This window comes from Cicer arietinum, chromosome 4 (assembly GCF_000331145.2).
Source record: "Cicer arietinum cultivar CDC Frontier isolate Library 1 chromosome 4, Cicar.CDCFrontier_v2.0, whole genome shotgun sequence".
In the NCBI taxonomy this organism is placed as follows: domain Eukaryota; kingdom Viridiplantae; phylum Streptophyta; class Magnoliopsida; order Fabales; family Fabaceae; genus Cicer; species Cicer arietinum.
In genome coordinates, this window is record NC_021163.2 from 2,312,573 (window position 1) to 2,333,543 (window position 20,971).

A 20,971-nucleotide genomic window follows, 5' to 3' on the forward strand; every position below is an offset into this window, starting at 1 on the left:
TGAAAGGTGTTTTAAGATATTTTTTTAATATAAAATAACTATTTAAATATATATCGCACTCGTGAGTAAGTTTTTGTGTGGTAATTATACCATCTTATCTATAAAAAAAGAAAGAAAAATACTCCCTAAATTTATTTTCTCTCATTTTATAAAATAAGTGATTTTCGTGTAAACTTTGTTTTTCTTTCGTGTTTTATATGTGATTTTGTCGTCCGAATTCGGCCATTTTTTGTTCGTCGTTCTCTTTTTTTTTTGTTTGGTTTCACGTCTTGTTACGATATTTGTTTGATTCAAATTGACATATTTATTTTGATCAATAAGATATTCAATCGATGACTAAGTTGTCGTCAACATTACAAAATTGTTACACTTGTAGCATTTTACCATTTTATTCTATTAACTTTAATGTTGGGAATTTATTCATATATTTATCATTTTTAATTTAAGCAATTTTGAATTTATATTATTTTACCAATTAAAATGATTTTTCTTTTATATAAAAATAAAACATAAATATTGAACACGCACATGAGTAAACATTTCATATATTAAGATAAGTGTGAACATAAACCGTTTAGTTATTGATCGATGACAAACATCATTATATTGCAGGATAGTTAAATCAATAGTTTTTATTAACTCACTATATAAATTTATTTGCACAGCTAGTGCATAATTTTTTTATAAAAGAAATATATAATAACAACATAGTAAAAATAAAAATAAAATCAGACCAAAAAAATAAAATAAGCAGTCCAAAAAAAAAAATTCAAAAACTGGGAAGCTAATGTCGTTGGCGCCTCCTTTCCCTTTCCTTCACCCGCATATATATTGACAGACCTCTTCACAGTGGCCGAGTTTCACGTTCTCGCTGTGGCACAGAAATGGAGAACCAGCAAAGTGGCCGAATCAACGCGTATTTCAGTGCCTCAAAGCCTCTCCTTCCTCAAAAAAGAGCTTCTGATTCCTCCACCTCTTCCCCATACCAGTATCTCCTCTTTCTCATCTTCTTCCTCAATATATATATATATTTTTGTTCAAACATCATTTTGTTTAATTAGGATTTTTAAATTTGAAATTCAAGAAATAAATAAAACAATTAACTCACAAACGCCAGCAATTAACATCATTTTGTGCATGCAAATTATTTATCAAATTGATTTCGTTATTGAAAACCTTATATAATCTGAGAAATATCTCGTTGTTTCTAGAATCAAGGGTTTAAGCAATGTTGATGATGTTGCGGGTAGGGTTTCAGTTAAGAAGAGAGTTCCTCTTGCAGAGGTTCCGTCGAACAGGCTCCATTCATCAGGAAATCGCGGCGAACCATCTTCTGATTCAATTTGCTCCAATTCAAGTACTAGGAATGTGGCTGTACTTCCTTTTGATGTTGTCGCACAGAAGAATTTGTGCCAATCGAATTTTGAAACTCCGAGGAAAGAAACTGGAAGCTTTAAGCCTGAACCACTTGATTACTTTTCGGCAAGTGGCCTTTTCGATGATGATTTTGATGAATCCATTTTGGAACAGATTGACATTCTGTGTGAACAAAAAACTGCAGAGAAATGTTGGGAGAAAGTTTCAAGCGAGACCGGTGTAGTTGGTAATGTTGATTTGAGTTTTGGAACTAGTGTTGTTTCTGATTGTAATGGAAATGGTGACATGTTTAGTAATGGTTTTGGAATTTATTTGGATCCTAAAGAAGAACAAGTGGATAATGATACTCCTAGGAAAAGTTTAGTAAGTGGAACAATGCCTGAGGAATATTCTAAATACTTGGAATCCCTAAATGAAAGGCAAAGAGAAGCAGCTTGTACTGATATTTCCACCCCTTTAATGATTGTAGCTGGCCCAGGAAGTGGAAAGGTTTTCTTAAACTCTGATTTCTTCAAATTTTTATTTATTTTTCCTATGAGTATTTGGTTTTTACATTGGAACTGAATTGTTTTTATTTATTAATGATACCAGACATCCACAATGGTTGGGCGAGTTTTGATGCTGCTTAATGAGGTAGGGATCATTTTTGGGGCTATAAGATGATAAAGATAACATGCTCTTATGTTTCATTCTTGTCTCTCTTTTTCTTTGTTTCTGTGTTGATTTGTTTTGACTTTCTATATTTAAATTTGATTGCTTAATTTGTTGTTTATAATTTCCATTTTCTGCTAATTGTATGCAGGGAATCAGCCCCTTAAACATTCTTGCAATGACATTTACGACAGCAGCAGCTTCTGAAATGAGAAAACGTATTGGAGCTATAGCTGGGAAGGAAACAGCCAAAGAGCTTCCAATTAGCACTTTTCATTCATTTTGCTTGCAACTTTGTCGTTCACATGCAGAAAAGTATGTTTCTCTGAATTTGATGGCAATTTTTTCTTGAACTTTGTCATAAATTGCAGTTTATAAGTTCCAACTTGTGTGCTTCTCTGTGTTATGTTTTCCCTCTAAAACTCTAATTAATTTTCTTGCAATTTAAATGCTAATTGTGGCATATGTCATAATTCATAATCCATGTACATTATTGCTATGTGGGAGACATATTTTGTTAATTTGTCCCCTTAATAGTTGAATCTTCTGAGGATAAGTTAGCAGAAATAACTCAGTAAGTATGGTTAAAGTATATTTTCATATATTTCACTTTAAGAAGCAGTAAATTCCATTTAATTTCATACAATTAAATGCTATATTCAGCATTGAAAGAATGAAAAAACTGTAATTTGTATTGCATAAAACATACAGCGCATCACATACTTTTCTTGATCATACAAGAAATAGTGGTTTTGACTGTAATACTGCTAAACTGTATAGCTTGTCAGTTCATTCAGCCATATGTTTTGAGGTGAAAATAATCTACAAGCTTTCATATGTTTTGGATGAGCATGGAACGAGTTATGCCTGTCTTTCAACCATGCCAAAATTTTAATCGGGTCAAATTTATAGATGTGAGCCCAGTCCTAACTTCAATATATACAAGGTCTAATCAAGACTGGGTCTAAGTAGTATAAAACTGGGTTGACTTTTTCTTTTGAAAAATAAAAATTTGGTTGACTTGAACTATAAGGAAAATAAAATTACAGGACAATCATATATTAATGTTCCAAATGAAAATAGTTCAAACAATTGATAAGTATATACATTAAAATATCTTTTAGTATAGGTCATTTCCTTTCGCTCTTCTATAGTTTTATGATAATGCTTAGGAAAAACAATAGTACATCACATTACTTATTGACTATGAAATATTTTTAAAACTAAAAGTCATACATAAGGTGGGTTGCGTAGCCCAAGTGTTAACCAAACCCGTCATGGTCATAAAATAAGATTCTACACTGTCCACATTATACCGTGGGAGAGGAACAAGCTCACCCAAATGGCTCAGGCTAGGTTGTGTCACCGGGTTGGACTGGTTGTCTCACCCCTACTTTTGACGTACAAATAGAAACATAGATCAGACACCTAATGTAACAGGAATTACTAAAATGTGAGAATCAAAATTTTCTTTATTTTTACCTTTTTCAAGGACTAACTCCTCAACTCTTAAACTATTAGGTACTAACTACCAAGTCGCCGGGAATGGCTTTTATAAATTTTACCTCTTAAATGTCTCTTACACAAGTGTCCTTTAGGCATGAAGGGTAGACAATATACCAGTTCATTTTATCTCATGCTGTTGTAAATTAATTATGAAGAATGAGGTTTGGAAGGATTAAATTTCTAACCACTCTGACCTCAGTCATAGAATCTCTAATACCTTGTAAAAGACCAACTTCCCCAAAAGTTTAAGTTTTAGGTAGAGGTCTATGAAAGGTTTAATGTAGATACATCCTACGTTCTGTTAGTATGATGGTGTTAGCATCTTGGTACATGGATTGTTCATTGGTTGTATTGAAGTATCTCTAGTATGTGGATTTCAGAAGGCAAAAAGTCTGCCATATAAAGACTCCATTGCAGCTCATGGCATGGCCCTTTCATAAATTGGCTATGGTGGTTGTCAAAAAATCCCACACCATTCCGCCATGACCTCCATTTAACAACACCGAGTATCTCCATGCAAGCTGGTTGAAAAGTAAATATATAATTTCCACTACAAACTTGTTATGTTTACTTATACATCGAGATTTGAGGTGTCGGGAACATACTAACGGAGATTGAAGTACGACTCCTAAACCTTAATGAAAAATAATATTCCACATCAGGTTTCAAGTCTTATTGCTTAGGACATGACCGCAATACACACATATATCATGACTGGATCTAACCGAGCTAGCTGTTGCACCCATAACCTTTTAAATCGCGTTGCTTGAAAAATTTATTTTAACTGTTGACACTTATGCTGCAGGTTAGGTCGTACATCTGAATTCTTAATATATGGACAGTGGCAACAGCGAAATGCAATTATCGAGGCCACCCGATTATTAGAAAACGAAACAAGCAGGCATAAAAATGGTGAATTGTTGATTGGAGAAACGTCCAATAGTCTACGGACCCCTAAACAGTTCAAGGATAAGGCAAAGAAATGGCAGAAGTTTGTAACTCAGGTGTGTGATTCCTTATGAAGAGTAAACCACTATAAACTTCCTTTTAAAATAATAAACTGATGCTTATTTTACAACATCTACATTAACCTCCCTTGCTATGCAATTTTATGGTTGTATTAAAAATCAAATTGTTATGTTTGCAAAGAAGTTTGATTTTTATAGAAGTGATGGTTTATACTAGAAATATCTTGTAACTAGAGTCCCTAACAGATCATTTTGTGCTCTAATTAAGGAATCACTATTGTGAATACAACTGTAATTAATTCTTTGTGAGTGTAATTACAATGTATTCCTCTAATTTCAAGTTGGTACTATGTCAATGAGGTGTCAACTCAATGGTAAGTAAGAGTTTGACCTTGTAATCTTAAGAGACGGAGTTCGAATTCCCTTGGGAATAGTTGTAAAATGACCATTAGTGGTCACTTTACAAAATAGTAATTTCCCCTTCCCCAAATCTTTTTAATTTTTAAACAGTTAGTATTAGAGTGGGAATTTGACCTGTCTTAGTGTATAACCTTAAACTGGTAGCTCATTCTGGGCTTATGGCCCAGTAGAGCCTCCATGCATATTTTTGTGTGGAAGATATTCCTGATTGATGAGTTCAGTGAAGAAACAAATTGTAAAATTGAATTTTGAAGAAAAAAAATTTGGAATCAAAGGGTTTATGGTTCAGTAGAAGTAAGATGAAATTTTTGGCACACAAGTTCAACAACATGAGAGTTAAAAATGTTTAGGAGGTGAAAATTGGGGACTTCATGATACCATAAGTTGCATCGTTACATAGTTTAGGTATCTTGGATCCATCTTGTAAAGTGATAGGTAGAGGTTAGGCGCCTAGGCCTAGGAGGATGAAATGAAAAAGTGCTTGAAAATTTACTATCAAACTCAAATGAAAATTTTACAAGACCAACAAGGTTCTATATCACTGAATGTTCGACAATGAAGTCCGAACAAGAGTGTCTTTACAATAAAAAAGCCATCAAGAACAAAAAGTAAGCTTAACAGAGATGCTAATGTTGTGGTATATTAGTGGACTTAAAAGAACAAAATAAGATTATGAATTTGCGAGAAAGTTCAAGCAGCACCTACTGAGAAGATGGCATAGAGTTTCCAAAGGTGGTTAGGTTGATTAGAAGAGGAAGATGATGATTGAAGAGAACTTCAGGAAAACCCTTAATGATGTTTTGGACAGAGGACAACAATGCTGCTTTATTCACATAATTGGCCCCACCTAATGGGGTAATGCTTGATTATTGTACACGATGGATATGCTTAGATACCACCTGATAAAACAATTTACAACTTATATAAAAATTAGTCTAACCGCATTTTCTTTTTTTATTTGAAAATTAACTTGTACACAAACACATGCTTATCATATAAGCACTTATTCAATACGCACTTAATTAAACTATATATCCAAAATGCATCTTAATCTGAGAAACAATTGCCATGAAAAATTTGATTTTTTTATGTGACCTAATAAAAAAGAACGTCAAAATCAGTTATCACGCAGGAACTCACTCTAAACTGTATTTTTGACCAGTTCAATATTTTCATAATGCAACCTATCTTGTATGTATGTACAGGGACTCCATAGAACACCTCTAAATATGTACAACAAAGAAGGTCTTTGTGATGTTATGAAACTTGATAATTCTTTAGCTGAGATAATTTGTCTTTCATCCTCCTAAGTGCTGGAAAATTGAGCTACTTGCTTCTTAATTATTTATCAGGATCACATTTGTAAAATTGAGTATTTCTTAATGGCTATATTGCTCTTTGTCGCTTATAATTGCTTCAGATGGCTTGTTCAATTCCTCCTCATATTTTTTTTATGCTGTAGTTAAATTTTAGCTTGATCATATGTGATAACTATTCACCATTTCAGGCCAAAGCCTCAGGAAGAACTTCTGCAGAATTTCGTGAAATGGGCAATGAAATAGGAGTAAGCGCTGATAAAGTGTTTTCCCATATGTGTATGCACACACACACACAAATCCTTGTTCTGCTTTTGTATGTCTGATTACATGCTCTGGATTGTAATCAGGCGGAAGTTCTTGAGAATTACAGTAACATATTAAAATCTTGCAATGCTCTGGATTATCATGACTTGATCAGCTGTTCTGTGAAGCTACTCACTGATTTTCCTGAAGGTAAACATTTTTCTGAAATATGCAATTAACAATAATCTGTTCATTGATACAGTTTGTTGTGTTAACTTTTGTTTGTTCAAACTATTTCATAGTTTTCAGAGAAAGTCAGGATTCATGGAAAGCTGTTGTTGTAGATGAGTTCCAAGATACTAGTGCCATGCAATACAAGCTTCTAAAGATTCTTGCATCCCATCATAAAATAACAATTATCGGTGATGATGATCAGGTTTTTGTTCTATAATCCCTAATGTTTGAGAAGTCTGGTTGGATATCTATATTGTTTTCTCTCTGTGAATTTAAATTTTTTTCCTAATTACTGCACTAATGTCTTATTTTTCTTACAGTCCATTTTCAGTTTCAATGGAGCTGACATTTCCGGATTTATTTCCTTCCGTAACGATTTTCCAAACTACAAAGAGGTTTCTGTTGTCTTTGACTGATTATGATTTTAATGCCACATACTTATCTCTTATTTGGTTGTGTTTTACCCACATATATTGACAGTGAAATGCATACTAAATGTCGTCATTTGGATATGACTTGCTTTTTTTGGTTCAGATTAGGCTTAACAAAAACTATCGGTCCACACGTTGCATTGTTGAGGCTGCATCTTCTCTTATTAAAAATAATGCCAAGCGATGTCAGTCGAAGAAGGTTCTTACTGATAACTCTTCTGGATCCAAGGTACTTACATCTTGCAGTTTGCTGATTTGAAAAGTATGTCATGCTTTATTGTGATTTTCCTTTTTATATAAATTGATTTTTGTACTAATCTGCAGATAGTTATGAAGGAGTGTCACAATGAGGATGCTCAATGTGCATTTGTTGTTGACAAGATCTTAGAAATTTCATCTAATCATTCAGCAGAGAACTTTTCCTATGGCAACATTGCAATTCTCTACCGTAGGCGGGTGATGTTTCTTGATATTGTAACTATTATAACCATATAGAAAAGCAATTACCCCGTATCTGGCTGAATGATCTTTGCTTCTTTCTACCTTTCTTCCTGTTTCAGATATCAGGGAAAGCCTTCCAAATGGCTTTTCGGGATAGGAAAATACCATTTAACATTCACGGTGTGGCTTTTTACAGAAAAAAGGTATTTTTCTTTTCTGTTATTAAGACCAAGAAGCGTTTATTTATATAAAATAATAACGGATTCTCCCGCACTAACAATGCAGTGCAGTTATTATTGATAAAAACTGCCTGCTAATAATAAAACTGTCTACTAATATTAACTAACAAGACCCATTATTATTGCTATCCTAATTAAGGGCCAATCTATGTTGTCGGTCACGGATAACGGTGCGGAGCGTCCAACCCCAAAAATGGGATAGCTGGATCCCGGATAGCGGGATGACCGCTATTGTGAAGAACAAAAAACAGTATATAAACTAAATATAAAATACAAACAATAGACAAAAATACTAAAAAATAGAAAAAATAAAATACACAAAAATTAAGGGGTAATCATAGTACTTCATATTTCATAATCAAAATGTAACATCATAATCAAGATCTAATAGTAATAAAAAATAGTGGAAGAAGAACAAAAACAGAGGAGGAATAAGAAAAAACGAGAGGAAGAAAAAGAAGAAGAAAAACGAGAAAAACAAAAACAGAGGAAGAATAAAGAGAAGAAGGGTTGCGGCAGTTAATTGGAGGAGCAGAAGAAGAAAGGTCAAGAAATAACAAAATAATAGGGATTTGGGTGCGAAAAGACTCAAATATCCTTAATGAAATTAAAAAAATTCAACAAAACATGTAAAAACAGAGTAGCGGGTCATGGATCCGGGTCAAGGTGTGACGCATTAGTGCGTCGGAGCGCTATTCGTGGCCGTGTTCGCCGCAATCGGTGACGGCGGTTTAATGGCCAGACGTGCCGCGGGGACAACGTCTGATGCACCGCATTTCTGCTATCGCGCGTGAAAGCGCCACTATTGACAACAGAGGGGCCAATATCTAACAATCCTCCTATAAGGGCCTGCTTCCACACATTGTTGTGCACCATTAGGAAGAATGAAAGGAACCCCTAGATTGTAAAACCTTTAGTTCATGATTCCGTGTAGAAAGTAATGAAATAATACTTTCATGTCTTATTACTATAATCTTAGACTGTTTATATAGGAAAATGAATTACAATAGCAGCTGTCCCATTAATTAGAGCTAATAATGACACCATCAAATATACTAAAAATAGAGGATAAAATGAAATCATGGAGAACCAAATTACATTTTTTCCGATTCTCCTACAGAAACATTATGTTGTTGCAAGGTCAAACACAAATGTAGAATATCAAGCCATTGATACGAGGTAGTTGTGAGCTCATCTAGTTCAAACACTTACTTTAGGAGCTTAGATTTGTGTAGGTTATGTACACGACACTCGTATGTGATAAATTGCACTGTATATCACCTCAAATCAAGTATTTCACGAGAGGACTAGCATATTGTGATAGAATAATATTTTATGAAAGATCAACTAATAGATTTTTCAACTTAGTCTTTGAGGGGTTCTCGGATAAGCTACATATGTAATAGGCTTGGTGCTTATGATGCATGCTCTAGTTTGAGGGGAAGTTTTAAAAATAGTGCAAATAGTAGTAGTGCTTTCTTATTCGAGTTCACAGGCTCTTGAAAGTTTTATTTTTAAAATTCTATAACTATCTGGTCTGCAAATTCTTGTATCTTTACCTTTGCCAACATGCCATAAGTCTTTTTACCTTGTCCCTTCTTATAATAGGTAGTCAAAACTATCATTGCTATGCTTCAAACAGCTCTGCCTGGTTGTGATGATGGCTCATATTGTCGAGTCTTCAAGGCTTTACTTCCTTTCGAGAAGGATATGAAAAAGAGGGTACAAGTTTTATTATGATTTTCAGTTTGGACAATGCACAAGGGAGCTATTTCCATGGTGGCTTACTATCTTTTGGTTTTATCCTTTCAGCATTTGTGTTTCATATTAGTGTTTATTTTTGCAGGTAGTTGACCATATCAACAAAATTTCAACTATTAGAAAATGCAGTTTCTTATCAGCTGCCTGTGACATCTTTAGTGCAAAGGTTTCTGGTACTTTTAAAAGGTGGTAAAAAAATTGTTCTTGAAAGTTTTATGACTTTATCATGTTATATAAAGAAGTATTTGAAATATTTTATTACTGTTGAAATCCCACTTTGACCAATGGTATGGGCACAGTATTCTGGATAGGTTCTATAAGATTCTCAATAAGTTGCTTAGTGTAATAGACATAAGTCCTAACTTACTGTTTCTACTTTCTGTTAATGCTGCTATGGTTGTGCAACTATATATACCTCTGTAATGTGTAATATAGTCTTTCACACACTTGCTCTCTCTCTCTCTCTATATATATATATATATATATATATATTTAATTATTTCTCTATCCGACAAATACTTTGAGGCCTCTCTACGGTCATTGCCTTGGGAAAACCCCATTTCAACAAACCCATTGCAACCCATTCAATTGGACAAAGCTTCGACCATCCTGCTCAATATTGCACTGCCTAACATCACCATTCCTCAATCCAAGATTATTACTTTCTCCCACACTATTTTTTAGAAGTTAGATAATAAAATTTCCAGCTGTGGAAGCAGCAGTTGAATCCAGTTTTTAAAGGTTACAGGCTTCACCATTTCGTTGTTAATCCTGCAATTCCTGCGAGATTCTTTACTGAAGAGATACATAACTATTGTTGTGGCATCTCTATTTTGCGTTGCATAGTCAAAGAACTAATCTTATTTCTTGACAACTTTTGGAGAATGTAAATAATTACTTTTGTGCACAAACCATAGCTCTGGTGATGCATCTTTGTATAGAGCTGTGCAATAATAGCTTTGGTGATGCTATTGTGAATGCATTAATTGAAATAGTTCTTTAACCTCAGCCATATTTTCTCTGCAAATAATTCTACAGATCAATCTACTGCTCTCTCCATTCCAAAACATTGTCTGTTTAAGGTAATTGCACACAAATTAAGAAAACACTTAATTGATGCGTATAAATACCAAAATACCCTTAATACGTGCCAATTTTCAATACAATGTTAATAAATACTTTGTTATAAATACTCTTGTAAAATGCAAATGGACATTACTGTTTAGGGGAATAGTTGGAAGAAAATACCTAATGTATCTTTTGTATCTAAAATACCTGTAGTATTTGAACAAATTTAAAATACTTCAAAGACCAGTTCTGGAATGGAGGGAGTATCCCCTTGGAAATGATTTCTCAGAATACTAACTGTACTCCTTCACACTCAAAACAGGCGCAGTCGTACATAGCTTACACAGAAAGATAACTCTAATGCTATTAATTCTTTAGAATTTAGGGGTTTGTGCTTGTAGTTTGATGTTATGTAGTTTTTCAGTTCTGGCATTTTTGTTAACATGTGGCTTCATTAGCTAATTATGTTCCCATGTGAAGAATTCCTGTGAAGCCATTTGATATACATATCTTCTCTGTATTCTTGTTCTGCTAATTGTTATAGGATTATAAACTAATTGATATAATGACTTTCATCACTCTTATGGATCATAGGAGTGAGATTACCCATGGAAAGAAGGTTTTGATGACGATAGAGATCATATCAAATCTTGTCAACAGGGTAAATGCTTTCTCTACTATGATTGCTGATTTTGTTTATGTTTAAAGTAATGATTTACACGTGTCTTTATTGGAGAGAAAGTACATATCATGGTGAGGTGACATCTGGCCCTTCAATTTTTCATAACTGTGGGAAACATTGAATGAGGAGTATTCAATATGATGAGAGGGGACAAGTGCAAATATTGATAATTGGATCTTACATTAATGACGCAATGACTATTTTGGAGGATATTGGGGAAAATAGTGAGGCGGGGCTTTTGTTAACAATGTTGTGGAATGTTTCTAGTGCTTTTTGTCTAGTTGGAAGGAATTTTCAAGACAGTTTTATTGTTGCCATTACTATGGATTAAGTTTTGTACTTTTATTGGCTTACTGGATAATTTGTGGTGATCGACATTTTTCCCTTTTAAGCACGAACGTACTGTCTCTTGTTGATATGTAGTTGTTGGAGGCTTCATTGTGTATTGTAGATCAAATGGCAATATTTTTAGAATAGGTAAAGGAAGACCCGAGGAAACATAAGTTGAAAGCATAAAAAAGAATTTGCGGTTTTACTAAAGAAATGGTTTCTAATAAATCTCAATGCTGTCTATTGGTTCATATAGCTAATTTACTAGTCAAATTGTTTTTATTCTACCTGTTTATCCATGGATTTGGTTCTCCTTTGATTTTTGAATAGCAAAAAATGATTCTATTAGATAAAGGAAGTCAATTTTTATCATACAGTGATTTGTCATGATTGATTGTAGGGTTCCCTAGTTATATTTTAAATAATTCTCTCTTTCTCTCTCAAACATAATCATATAGTTTTAATTAGTGTTTAATAGATATGGATTGACAATGTAAATTTTTTTTTTTATACAGTCAGAACAATCATATCTCAAAAAATGTTTGTTGAAATATTTTAGAAAGTAATATAGCTTAGTGACACTGATGAAATATGAAATTTATGACTGCAAAACTTTTTTGTACTGTTTGTGCATATCTTGTAAACTCCTTTTTAAATTATTTATTCTTACATCCCTCTTCCTTAATAGTATGTGCCATAAATCAAATACAACTTGACTTACTTTTTTAGTCCTAACCATTTCTGGAAAATTCAAGGCTTATGATTGACTTTTTTCACCTCTTGCAATAAACACTTTACTCACTTGAAATGCATGCCATGTTTAATTATGACAGGAAAAATCAATTTCAGCTATCATAACTTCTGTGGCGAAAATGATACCTGAGGTTTGTCTTACCTCACTTTGATTTTACCTCTAAAAAATTACTGTATTTACCCATGGGTTATTGTTTTTTCTTATAATTGTATGATCAGCTTAATTGATGGGGATATTAGCTGTTGTTTGAACATATTTTTCTTTCTTTTGTAACTGTATATATTGGGAAAAACCCATGTCCTCCATTGGATATAGTTAGAGCTCTAAAAGAATTTATAAAGAGCGGCACCCTTTATCTTACAAGCTGGTTTTGTGAGGATGCGTTATACTCAATATAAAAACTTAAGATGGTATCCGAGTCTATCGATTAGGCTACTCACCATTTATTTACACGGACCAAGCCTAATAGTACTAAATGTAAGGGAATGTATTGGAAAAAACTCAAGTCCCACATTAAATGTTGTAGTAAATCAAAGAATAAAAATGTTATATTCTCATATATTAAACAATAGGGTTACAGGGAAGGAATATATAGAGGAGGTAAGCACACAACCGTCCTCATCAGAAAAGAAATACAATTAATACAATAACTCCTCATAAGGAAATAATGACCAAATCCCTCTTATTCTAGGAAACAAATAATGCTTAATCAACCGTATTAAAGTGGCAGATTTCCACGTTTCCCCTCAAGCTAAGTTGTAGATGTTTAGCAATCCTAGCTTGGATGTAAGATTCTCAAATGTTTTCCTTGGCACTGCCTTGGTGAGAATGTCAGCAGTTTGTTGGCTTGTAGGGATATACTGGAGTGATATATTCGCATTTTCAATATTTTCTTTGATAAAATGACGATCAATCTCAACATGTTTTGTCTTGTCGCGATGAACAAGATTCTTAGCAATGCTGATGGTAGACTGATTATCACACAACACCTTTATGGGAATTGAATTTAGGACTCCAATTTCACGAAACACCTTCTTTAACCATATTCCCTCACAAATACCTTGAGATAAAGCTCTAAATTCGGCTTCTGCTGAACTACGAGGCACATTAGATTGTTTTTTTATTCTGCCAAGTGACTACGTTTCCCCAAACAAAGGTACAATAGCCTGATGTTGAGCATCGGTCAGTGACAGAGCCTGCCCAATCAACATCAGTGAATATTTCAATTTCTCTATTTGTTGTCTTTTGGAAAATTAATCCCTGGTCTGATGTCATTTTCAAATATATGAGAATTTTGTATACTGCTTCCATATGTTATGTCGGATAGTTCATGAATTGGCTCACTGTACTCACTGCAAAACTAATGTTTGGTCTAGTATGAGATACATAAATGAGTTTTCCAACTAAAACCTTTGATATCTTCCTTTATCAACTGGTGCACCATTGTTTAGAGTCCCTAGCTTCATAGTTGCATCTGTTGAAATTGTGGGATTTTAGAGAAAAAGAGGAGAGAAAATAATAAGGGTTTGAATATTATTGATAATAGCTTTATGCTAACTTGATTACAAAAGACTCAATACTAATCTTTATTTATAGAGAAACATAGACTCAATCCTAAATCAGGAATAAATCATAATAATAATGAGATATATTCTAAGATATCTCTATGATTATAAATTGATCCTAAGAAATAACTCAAGATACTCTAATATAATATAAAAGATCTTATAAAAAGATGGAAAACAACTCAGAGATGCAGGTGAAGTCGAAGAGAATTGCTATAAATACAACATAGCCAGATAGCCGAAATGATCATTAGCTTGAGAGAAATTCATGGCAAGCAATTGAACAAAGCAATGTCCGTTCTTCTAAAAACTGCATTTGGAAGCTTCAAACCAATAATATTGAAGAGGTGTGCTTCAAGGATGTAACGCCCCGGATTTTGATCCAAGACATTACTTAAAAATATTTATTTTCTTTCAAAAACGGCTTAATTTTTTTTTTTTTAAAGTAGTTCATCATATAATAAATAAAATTTCTCTAGTAAATAGTTTAATTCTATTTTAAAAAAAATACCACAATGCGATTTATCGGATATTATTATTTGTAAAGACAATTTACTAATTGTAGAAAATGTTCGCTCAAAAATAGAATAACTCAAGTTTTTCCTAGCAGAAGGACCCCGCCTCCGCATTTCTATTAAAAATCAACGATGAGAAATAAATAAACTTAAAAATTGTATCACAACGGTTTTATCACTACAAACATTATTATTATTATTTTATTAAAGTACCCATTTTTCCCACGCGCGTGCGCCAAGCAAACGTCATTCATGCAACCCTTCAAGATCGTTAGTACCTAAATGTTGGTGTAAGGGGTCAGTTCATCCCACGGCAAAATTAGACCAAATAATAAGTTAACAACCATAAAATATAAATATAAAATCTTTTTGTAATAAAAGATTTAGAGAAAATGATTTTTATAATTCATAAGGTGTACCAAAAATTATAAAATATATCTAAACAACAAGTAGTAACTCACCTTAGAATAAATAATTAAATAAAAATAATAATGGCAATAAAATGTATGCAAATTATGCATGTCCTAAACATACATGATCCGGATATAGCCAGCCACTAAGGCGTCCACACAGAAGCCCCCCATACCAAGGGGAAAAATAAACCCAGCCACTAAGGCGTCCACAAAGATGAATATGGTATGTCATGACAATGATAATGATGTTCAAAATGTACAAATCGCTAGCCACTTAGGCAACCACAAAGAAAAATCATACACAAATAACCAGCCACTTAGGCAACCACAAAGAAAACTATTCATTAATGCATTCAAAAATCAATTTCCTCATATTGGTAAATGAAAAATAAACTTTTCATCAATTTCATCAAAACACGTATATTGTTCATAAAAGTCAAGTTTTAAAATTTAAATACTCAAGAATCAAGGATTAAAATTAAATACATCATAATAAACATGTTAATGACTACATCATTATAAAAATCATAACTTTATAAGTAAGTACTCTAAAACATGTATGGCATTGAACGTTTTCACAACAAACATATTGATGAAGGTATGGTAATAAAATATAATTCTATAATTAATTTCATCAAAATAGAGATATTACTCAAAAGAAACAATCAAAGCATGATAGTTAATTTCTTTACGACGAAAATAAAATCGACATTTTTCTTTTAATACATTCAGACACCATATCAATATCTTACGAATCGCTAATTTAATATCTAACCTAACTCTGCATGGGGAAAAGCCCTTACCTTGGACGCTTTCCTTCCACGTACCACTATATAGCCCTCGAAAGTCTCACCAAGGTGAATAAAAGTTTATAGCTCCGATCAAAAAGCTAGGGAATGTAAGGATGGTTGTTTGAGTGGCTTAGAAAATATTTGAGATGAATGTAGTGTTGGTAATGCGTGTGAGTGATTATGACTTATTTTCCTCTACTGTAAGTTTAATCGTGTCCTAAGAAGGAGAGGTGTATGTGACTAATAAAGGAGGCATAAAGCTGATCAGAGAGAATGAATAATTCTCTTCATTGAGTTTAATTGCACACATGAATAAGGAATTAAATTGGAATAATGCCATTCAATGACCAACCGTTAAGAATTAATTGGCATTCATGTATTTATTCTTGCTAGTTACACATTTGAATGGACACAATATAAATTAAATTTTATAAAATATAATTATAAAAATAGTAGTGTGAGTGATTAAATTTGACTTAGTCAAAATTGGCTTGGTCATTGTTCACTCTAAGACAAATATTTCTACGAGTTTTAATTAGTCAATAATAAAAATCCCAATAATAAATTATTTAATATGAAAATACTTTATCAAATAATTAAACATTCAAAGAATAATTATCTTACTATCGTCACACTAAATTAATAAAAGGATAAACAAAACTAATGATTTTAAATTAATTAATTAAAAAAAAGGGTGTTACAATACTTACCCCCTTAAAATAGTTTCGTCCTCGAAACTAAGAGGTCTCTAAAAGGTATGGGTAAAGCTCTCTTATCTTCTCTTCCAACTCCCAAGTAGCATCCCCAGTTGTCTGGTTCCAAATCACCTTAACCAACGGAATTTCCTTTCCCCTCAAATGTTTGGTAGTTCTGTCAGCGATGCTTATCGGTGGGACCTCGAAGGTAAAATTCTCCTTCAATTGAATATCATCTGGCGCAATAATATGGGATGGATCTGCAATGTACTTCCTCAATTGTGATACATGGAACACATCATGTAAATTAGCTAAATTCGGTGGTAAAGCAATTTGATACGCCACTGGACCCACACGTCGAAGAATTTGATATGGTCCAATAAACTTCGGAGTAAGCTTTTTAGACTTCAATGCCCTACCAACTCCAGTAGTAGGCGTCACTCTCAAGAATACATGTTCATCCTCCTGAAACTCTAAGGGTCTCCTATGTCGATCAGCATAACTCTTCTGCCTGCTCTGTGCTGTTCTCATCCGCTCTTGGATCTGACGCACCTTCTCTGTAGTCTGTTGCACCAGCTCTGGCCCTACGATTAAGTTTTCGCCATCCTGATACCAACACAAGGGAGTTTGACACTTGCGCCCATACAAAGCCTCGTACGGGGCCATACCGATGCTTGCATGATAGCTATTATTATAGGTAAATTCGACAAGAGGCAATAGATCATCCCAACTTCCTCTGTTATCTAATGTACAAGCTCTTAGCAAATCTTCTAAGGTCTGAATAGTCCTTTCAGTTTGGCCATCGGTTTGAGGGTGGTAAGCAGAACTCAATCTCAATTTAGTACCCAATGCCTCATGCAATGCTCCCCACAAACGAGAAGTGAACTTTGGATCTCTATCTGACACAATGCTAGATGGTATCCCGTGTAATCTAACAATTTCCGCAACGTAAATCTCTGCAAGCTTAGATACATTGTAAGTAGTCCTTACAGGTATGAAATGTGCGGATTTTGTGAGCCTGTCAATAATCACCCAAATGGAGTCAAATTTCTTCTGAGTCTTAGGTAATGCCACCACAAAGTCCATAGATATGCTATCCCATTTCCACACTGGTACATCTAATGACTGCAACAATCCAACAGGTTTTTGGTGTTCAACCTTAGCCTTTTGGCAAGTCAGGCAAGACGCCACATATTCCGCCACTTGTTTCTTCATTCCTGGCCACCAAAATCTTTGCTTCAAGTCTTTATACATCTTTGTAGTACCAGGATGAATACTCAGTTTGCTCTTGTGGGCCTCATCCAAAATGGTTTTTCTCAACTCTGCATTATCCGGCACACAAATACGTTTATTACACCACAAAATGTTATCTGGACCCATTTGAAATTCGGGAGCCTTGCCGGTCTCAACCAATTTTCGTCTCCCCTGAATAGTCTCATCGGTCGCTTGAAGGGCTTTTATCTCATTCATTAGTTTATTATCTACAATGATCATTCCACATTGTACTTTTCCCGACAAAGAATCCATATTAAGATCCAAGTCGCGAAAATTCTCTAACAACTCTAATCCCTTCATTTTTATGGATGACAAATGGGCCCGCTTCCTACTCAAGGCATCAGCCACCACATTGGCCTTTCCTGGGTGATAGTGCAACGTGAACTCATAATCCTTGATGAACTCCATCCATCTCCGCTGTCGGATATTAAGCTCCTTCTGGTCGAACAAGTATTTCAAACTTTTATGGTCACTGTATACATCAAAATTGCACCCATACAGATAGTGCCTCCAAATTTTTAGTGCAAAAACTATTGCAGCCAACTCCATGTCATGCGTGGGATAATGTTTCTCATGCACCTTCAACTGTCTTGAAGCATATGCTACCACCTGTTTGTTCTGCATAAGTACACAACCCAACCCTTGTAAAGAAGCATCACAATAAACTTCATATGGTTCTTCTGGTTGTGGTAACACCAACACCGGTGATGTAGTTAGCTTCTCTTTCATCATCTGAAAACTCCTTTCACATTCCTCCGTCCATGCGTAAATATGATTCTTCCTTGTGAGTTGTGTCAACGGCGCTGCAATCTTGGCAAAATCCTCAATGAATCTTCTATAATATCCAGCCAAGCCCAAGAAACTTCTAATCTCTGTGACGGTCTGTGGTTGTTTCCATGCCACCACAGCCTCTACTTTAGTTGGGTCGACAGCGATACCTTCCTTTGAAATAACGTGTCCCAAGAATTTCACCTCCTCCAACCAGAATTCACATTTCCCCAAATTAGCATACAATCTCTTGTCCTTCAAGACTTGCAAAACTTGACGTAGGTGAACTTCATGTTCCTCCAGGCTCTTAGAATAAATCAATATGTCATCAATGAAGACCACTACAAATTTGTCTAAGAAGGGGTGAAATATACGATTCATGTAGTCCATGAAAATAGCTGGTGCATTGGTGACACCAAAAGGCATCACCAAATACTCAAAGTGTCCATAGCGAGTCCTGAATGCAGTTTTAGGAATGTCTTCTTCCTTCACCCGAATCTGATGATACCCCGACTTCAAATCAATCTTAGAAAATATCATTGCTCCTTTGAGTTGGTCCATCAAGTCATCAATGCGTGGCAAGGGATACCTATTTTTGATGGTGACTTTGTTAAGTTGACGGTAATCGACACAGAGTCTAGACTTTCCATCCTTCTTCTTCACTAGGAGTACTGGTGCTCCCCAAGGTGAGACACTCGGTCGTATGAACTGTTTAGATAAAAGGTCCTCCAACTGATTTTTCAACTCTGACAATTCCGATGGAGACATTCTATATGGTGCAATAGATATAGGTCCTGTACCCGGAGTCACATCAATTGAAAATTCAATATCACGAACTGGGGGTAATCCTGGTACATCCGGCGGAAATACCTCTGGAAAATCTTCGACCACAAGTATCCCGTCTACCCCCACCTCTAGCTTCGTACCGACTGAGTTGAGGGAAACACACTTCCGAACTCCCTCTTTCAAAGAGAAGTTCAATTTATTGGTATCGAGGAATCGAGAAACACCTGGGTCTGGGAATATCACAGACTTACGAGCACAATCCAATAGAACATAATGGCTTGACAACCAATCCATTCCAAGGATCACTCCCACATGCTTGAGGGGAATACAAATCAAATCAACGTTGAATCTCATATCGAACACAATCAACGGGCATTGCAAGCAAGCCGTATTACATTTCACTGATTCGGTAGAAGGTAGGGTAACCACCAAATCAAACGGCAAAGTAGTAATAGTAAGTTGGAGCGAATCCACCCAATCCAATGAAATGAATGAGTGTGTTGCCCCCGAATCATAAATTACATTAAGTGATTTTCCAGCAATTAAACACTCACCTTGGATAAGCTCAGAGGAAGATGGAGTTTCCTCTCCATTGATGTGGTAGACACGTCCCTTGGCAGTAGGGCGTACAACATTGTCGTTGATATTGTTGCGGTTGACAGCTCTATCGTCCTTCCGTTCAGGGCATTCATTTGCAAAATGGTCTGGTTTCTGACAAATGTAACAAACCCTTGGTCTGATTGGACACTCAGACATCTTGTGTCCCTCTCTGTTGCAGCGAAAACACTTAACAGGGTACGCCTGGTTCTGACTTGGAACTTTTGGCCCTTGACCTTCCCCGTTTTGAGGTCGAGGTTGATCTCTAGCATTCCCCAGTGGTCGGGCATATGGCTTGTATTGTTGATGCTGCTTGCCCCTATTATGTTGGTCGTTATGCCCCTGTTTTCAAATATTAACATTTAGAGGTAGATATTCACATTTAGAGGCCAAACTTATGACTCTAATGATATGGATGGATTTAAATCTCTACCTGAGGTCTGATGGGTCCACCTACAACACCCCTATTCAGACGGCTCTGTTTCATCTGCTCCACTTTCTTGCATTTCTCCACTAGTACTTGATATTGGCGTATCTCCAAGGGCCCCACTAACTCCTTAATTTCATACCTAAGCCCACTTTCAAACCTCTCGCACATGTATTCTTCATCTATCTGATTTAGGAAATAGCGGAAGTGCTTTGCTAGGGACTCGAACTTTGCCGCATATTCCGCTATCGTGAGATTCCCTTGATACAACTTCAGAAATTGGGCCTCCTTCTCAGCCCTAGCACTTTTCGGGAAGTATTTTTCTAGGAACTTATTCTTGAAAGCCTCCCAGGTTAGCTCTTCATGATTTGTCTCCATCATTTTCTTCGCACCTCGCCACCAGTATTCAGCTTCACCAATCATCAAATAGGTTGCATACTCTACTTTCGCATTGTCAGAGCAGTGTAAGATCTCGAAGATCTTCTCGATTTCTTGCAGCCAAAGATCAGCCTTGTCGGGGTCATGTTCCCCTTTGAATTTAGGCGGATCTTGTCGACGAAATTCATTCAATGCTCTTGCTGCACTGGCTGCTTCATCCCTCTGATCCCTCTGTGCATCTCGTTGAGCCTGGATCGCAGCTTGTTGGGCCATTGCTGCGGCCATAGCATTCATGGCTTGGATTGCTTCAGTCATGTCGTTTCTTCCTTGGGGAACC

The 20,971-nt window shown here is 35.1% G+C and overlaps 1 protein-coding gene across 3 annotated transcripts in view; it reads left to right on the top strand.

The window, feature by feature from the left end:
• The first annotated feature begins 750 nt into the window (after positions 1 to 750).
• Positions 751 to 20,971, top strand: part of LOC101489723 (ATP-dependent DNA helicase SRS2-like protein At4g25120) — a 40,721-nt gene continuing 20,500 nt past the window's right edge. Inside the window, exons 1-16 of one of the 3 annotated variants that reach the window (XR_012162768.1) lie at positions 751 to 988; positions 1,212 to 1,866; positions 1,969 to 2,010; positions 2,180 to 2,343; positions 4,340 to 4,538; positions 6,430 to 6,486; positions 6,589 to 6,694; positions 6,787 to 6,920; positions 7,039 to 7,113; positions 7,253 to 7,378; positions 7,474 to 7,605; positions 7,710 to 7,793; positions 9,438 to 9,551; positions 9,676 to 9,776; positions 11,253 to 11,319; positions 12,504 to 12,554. Coding sequence is in view for 2 of the 3 variants with exons in the window: in XM_012714331.3 (XP_012569785.1) it covers positions 885 to 988; positions 1,212 to 1,866; positions 1,969 to 2,010; positions 2,180 to 2,343; positions 4,340 to 4,538; positions 6,430 to 6,486; positions 6,589 to 6,694; positions 6,787 to 6,920; positions 7,039 to 7,113; positions 7,253 to 7,378; positions 7,474 to 7,605; positions 7,710 to 7,793; positions 9,438 to 9,551; positions 9,676 to 9,776; positions 11,253 to 11,319; positions 12,504 to 12,554 (2,211 nt within the window). In the remaining variant the exon portion in view is untranslated. The remainder of the gene's footprint in view (positions 989 to 1,211; positions 1,867 to 1,968; positions 2,011 to 2,179; positions 2,344 to 4,339; positions 4,539 to 6,429; positions 6,487 to 6,588; positions 6,695 to 6,786; positions 6,921 to 7,038; positions 7,114 to 7,252; positions 7,379 to 7,473; positions 7,606 to 7,709; positions 7,794 to 9,437; positions 9,552 to 9,675; positions 9,777 to 11,252; positions 11,320 to 12,503; positions 12,555 to 20,971) is intronic. The other 2 variants (XM_012714331.3, XM_004495186.4) reach the window with 2 other exon arrangements.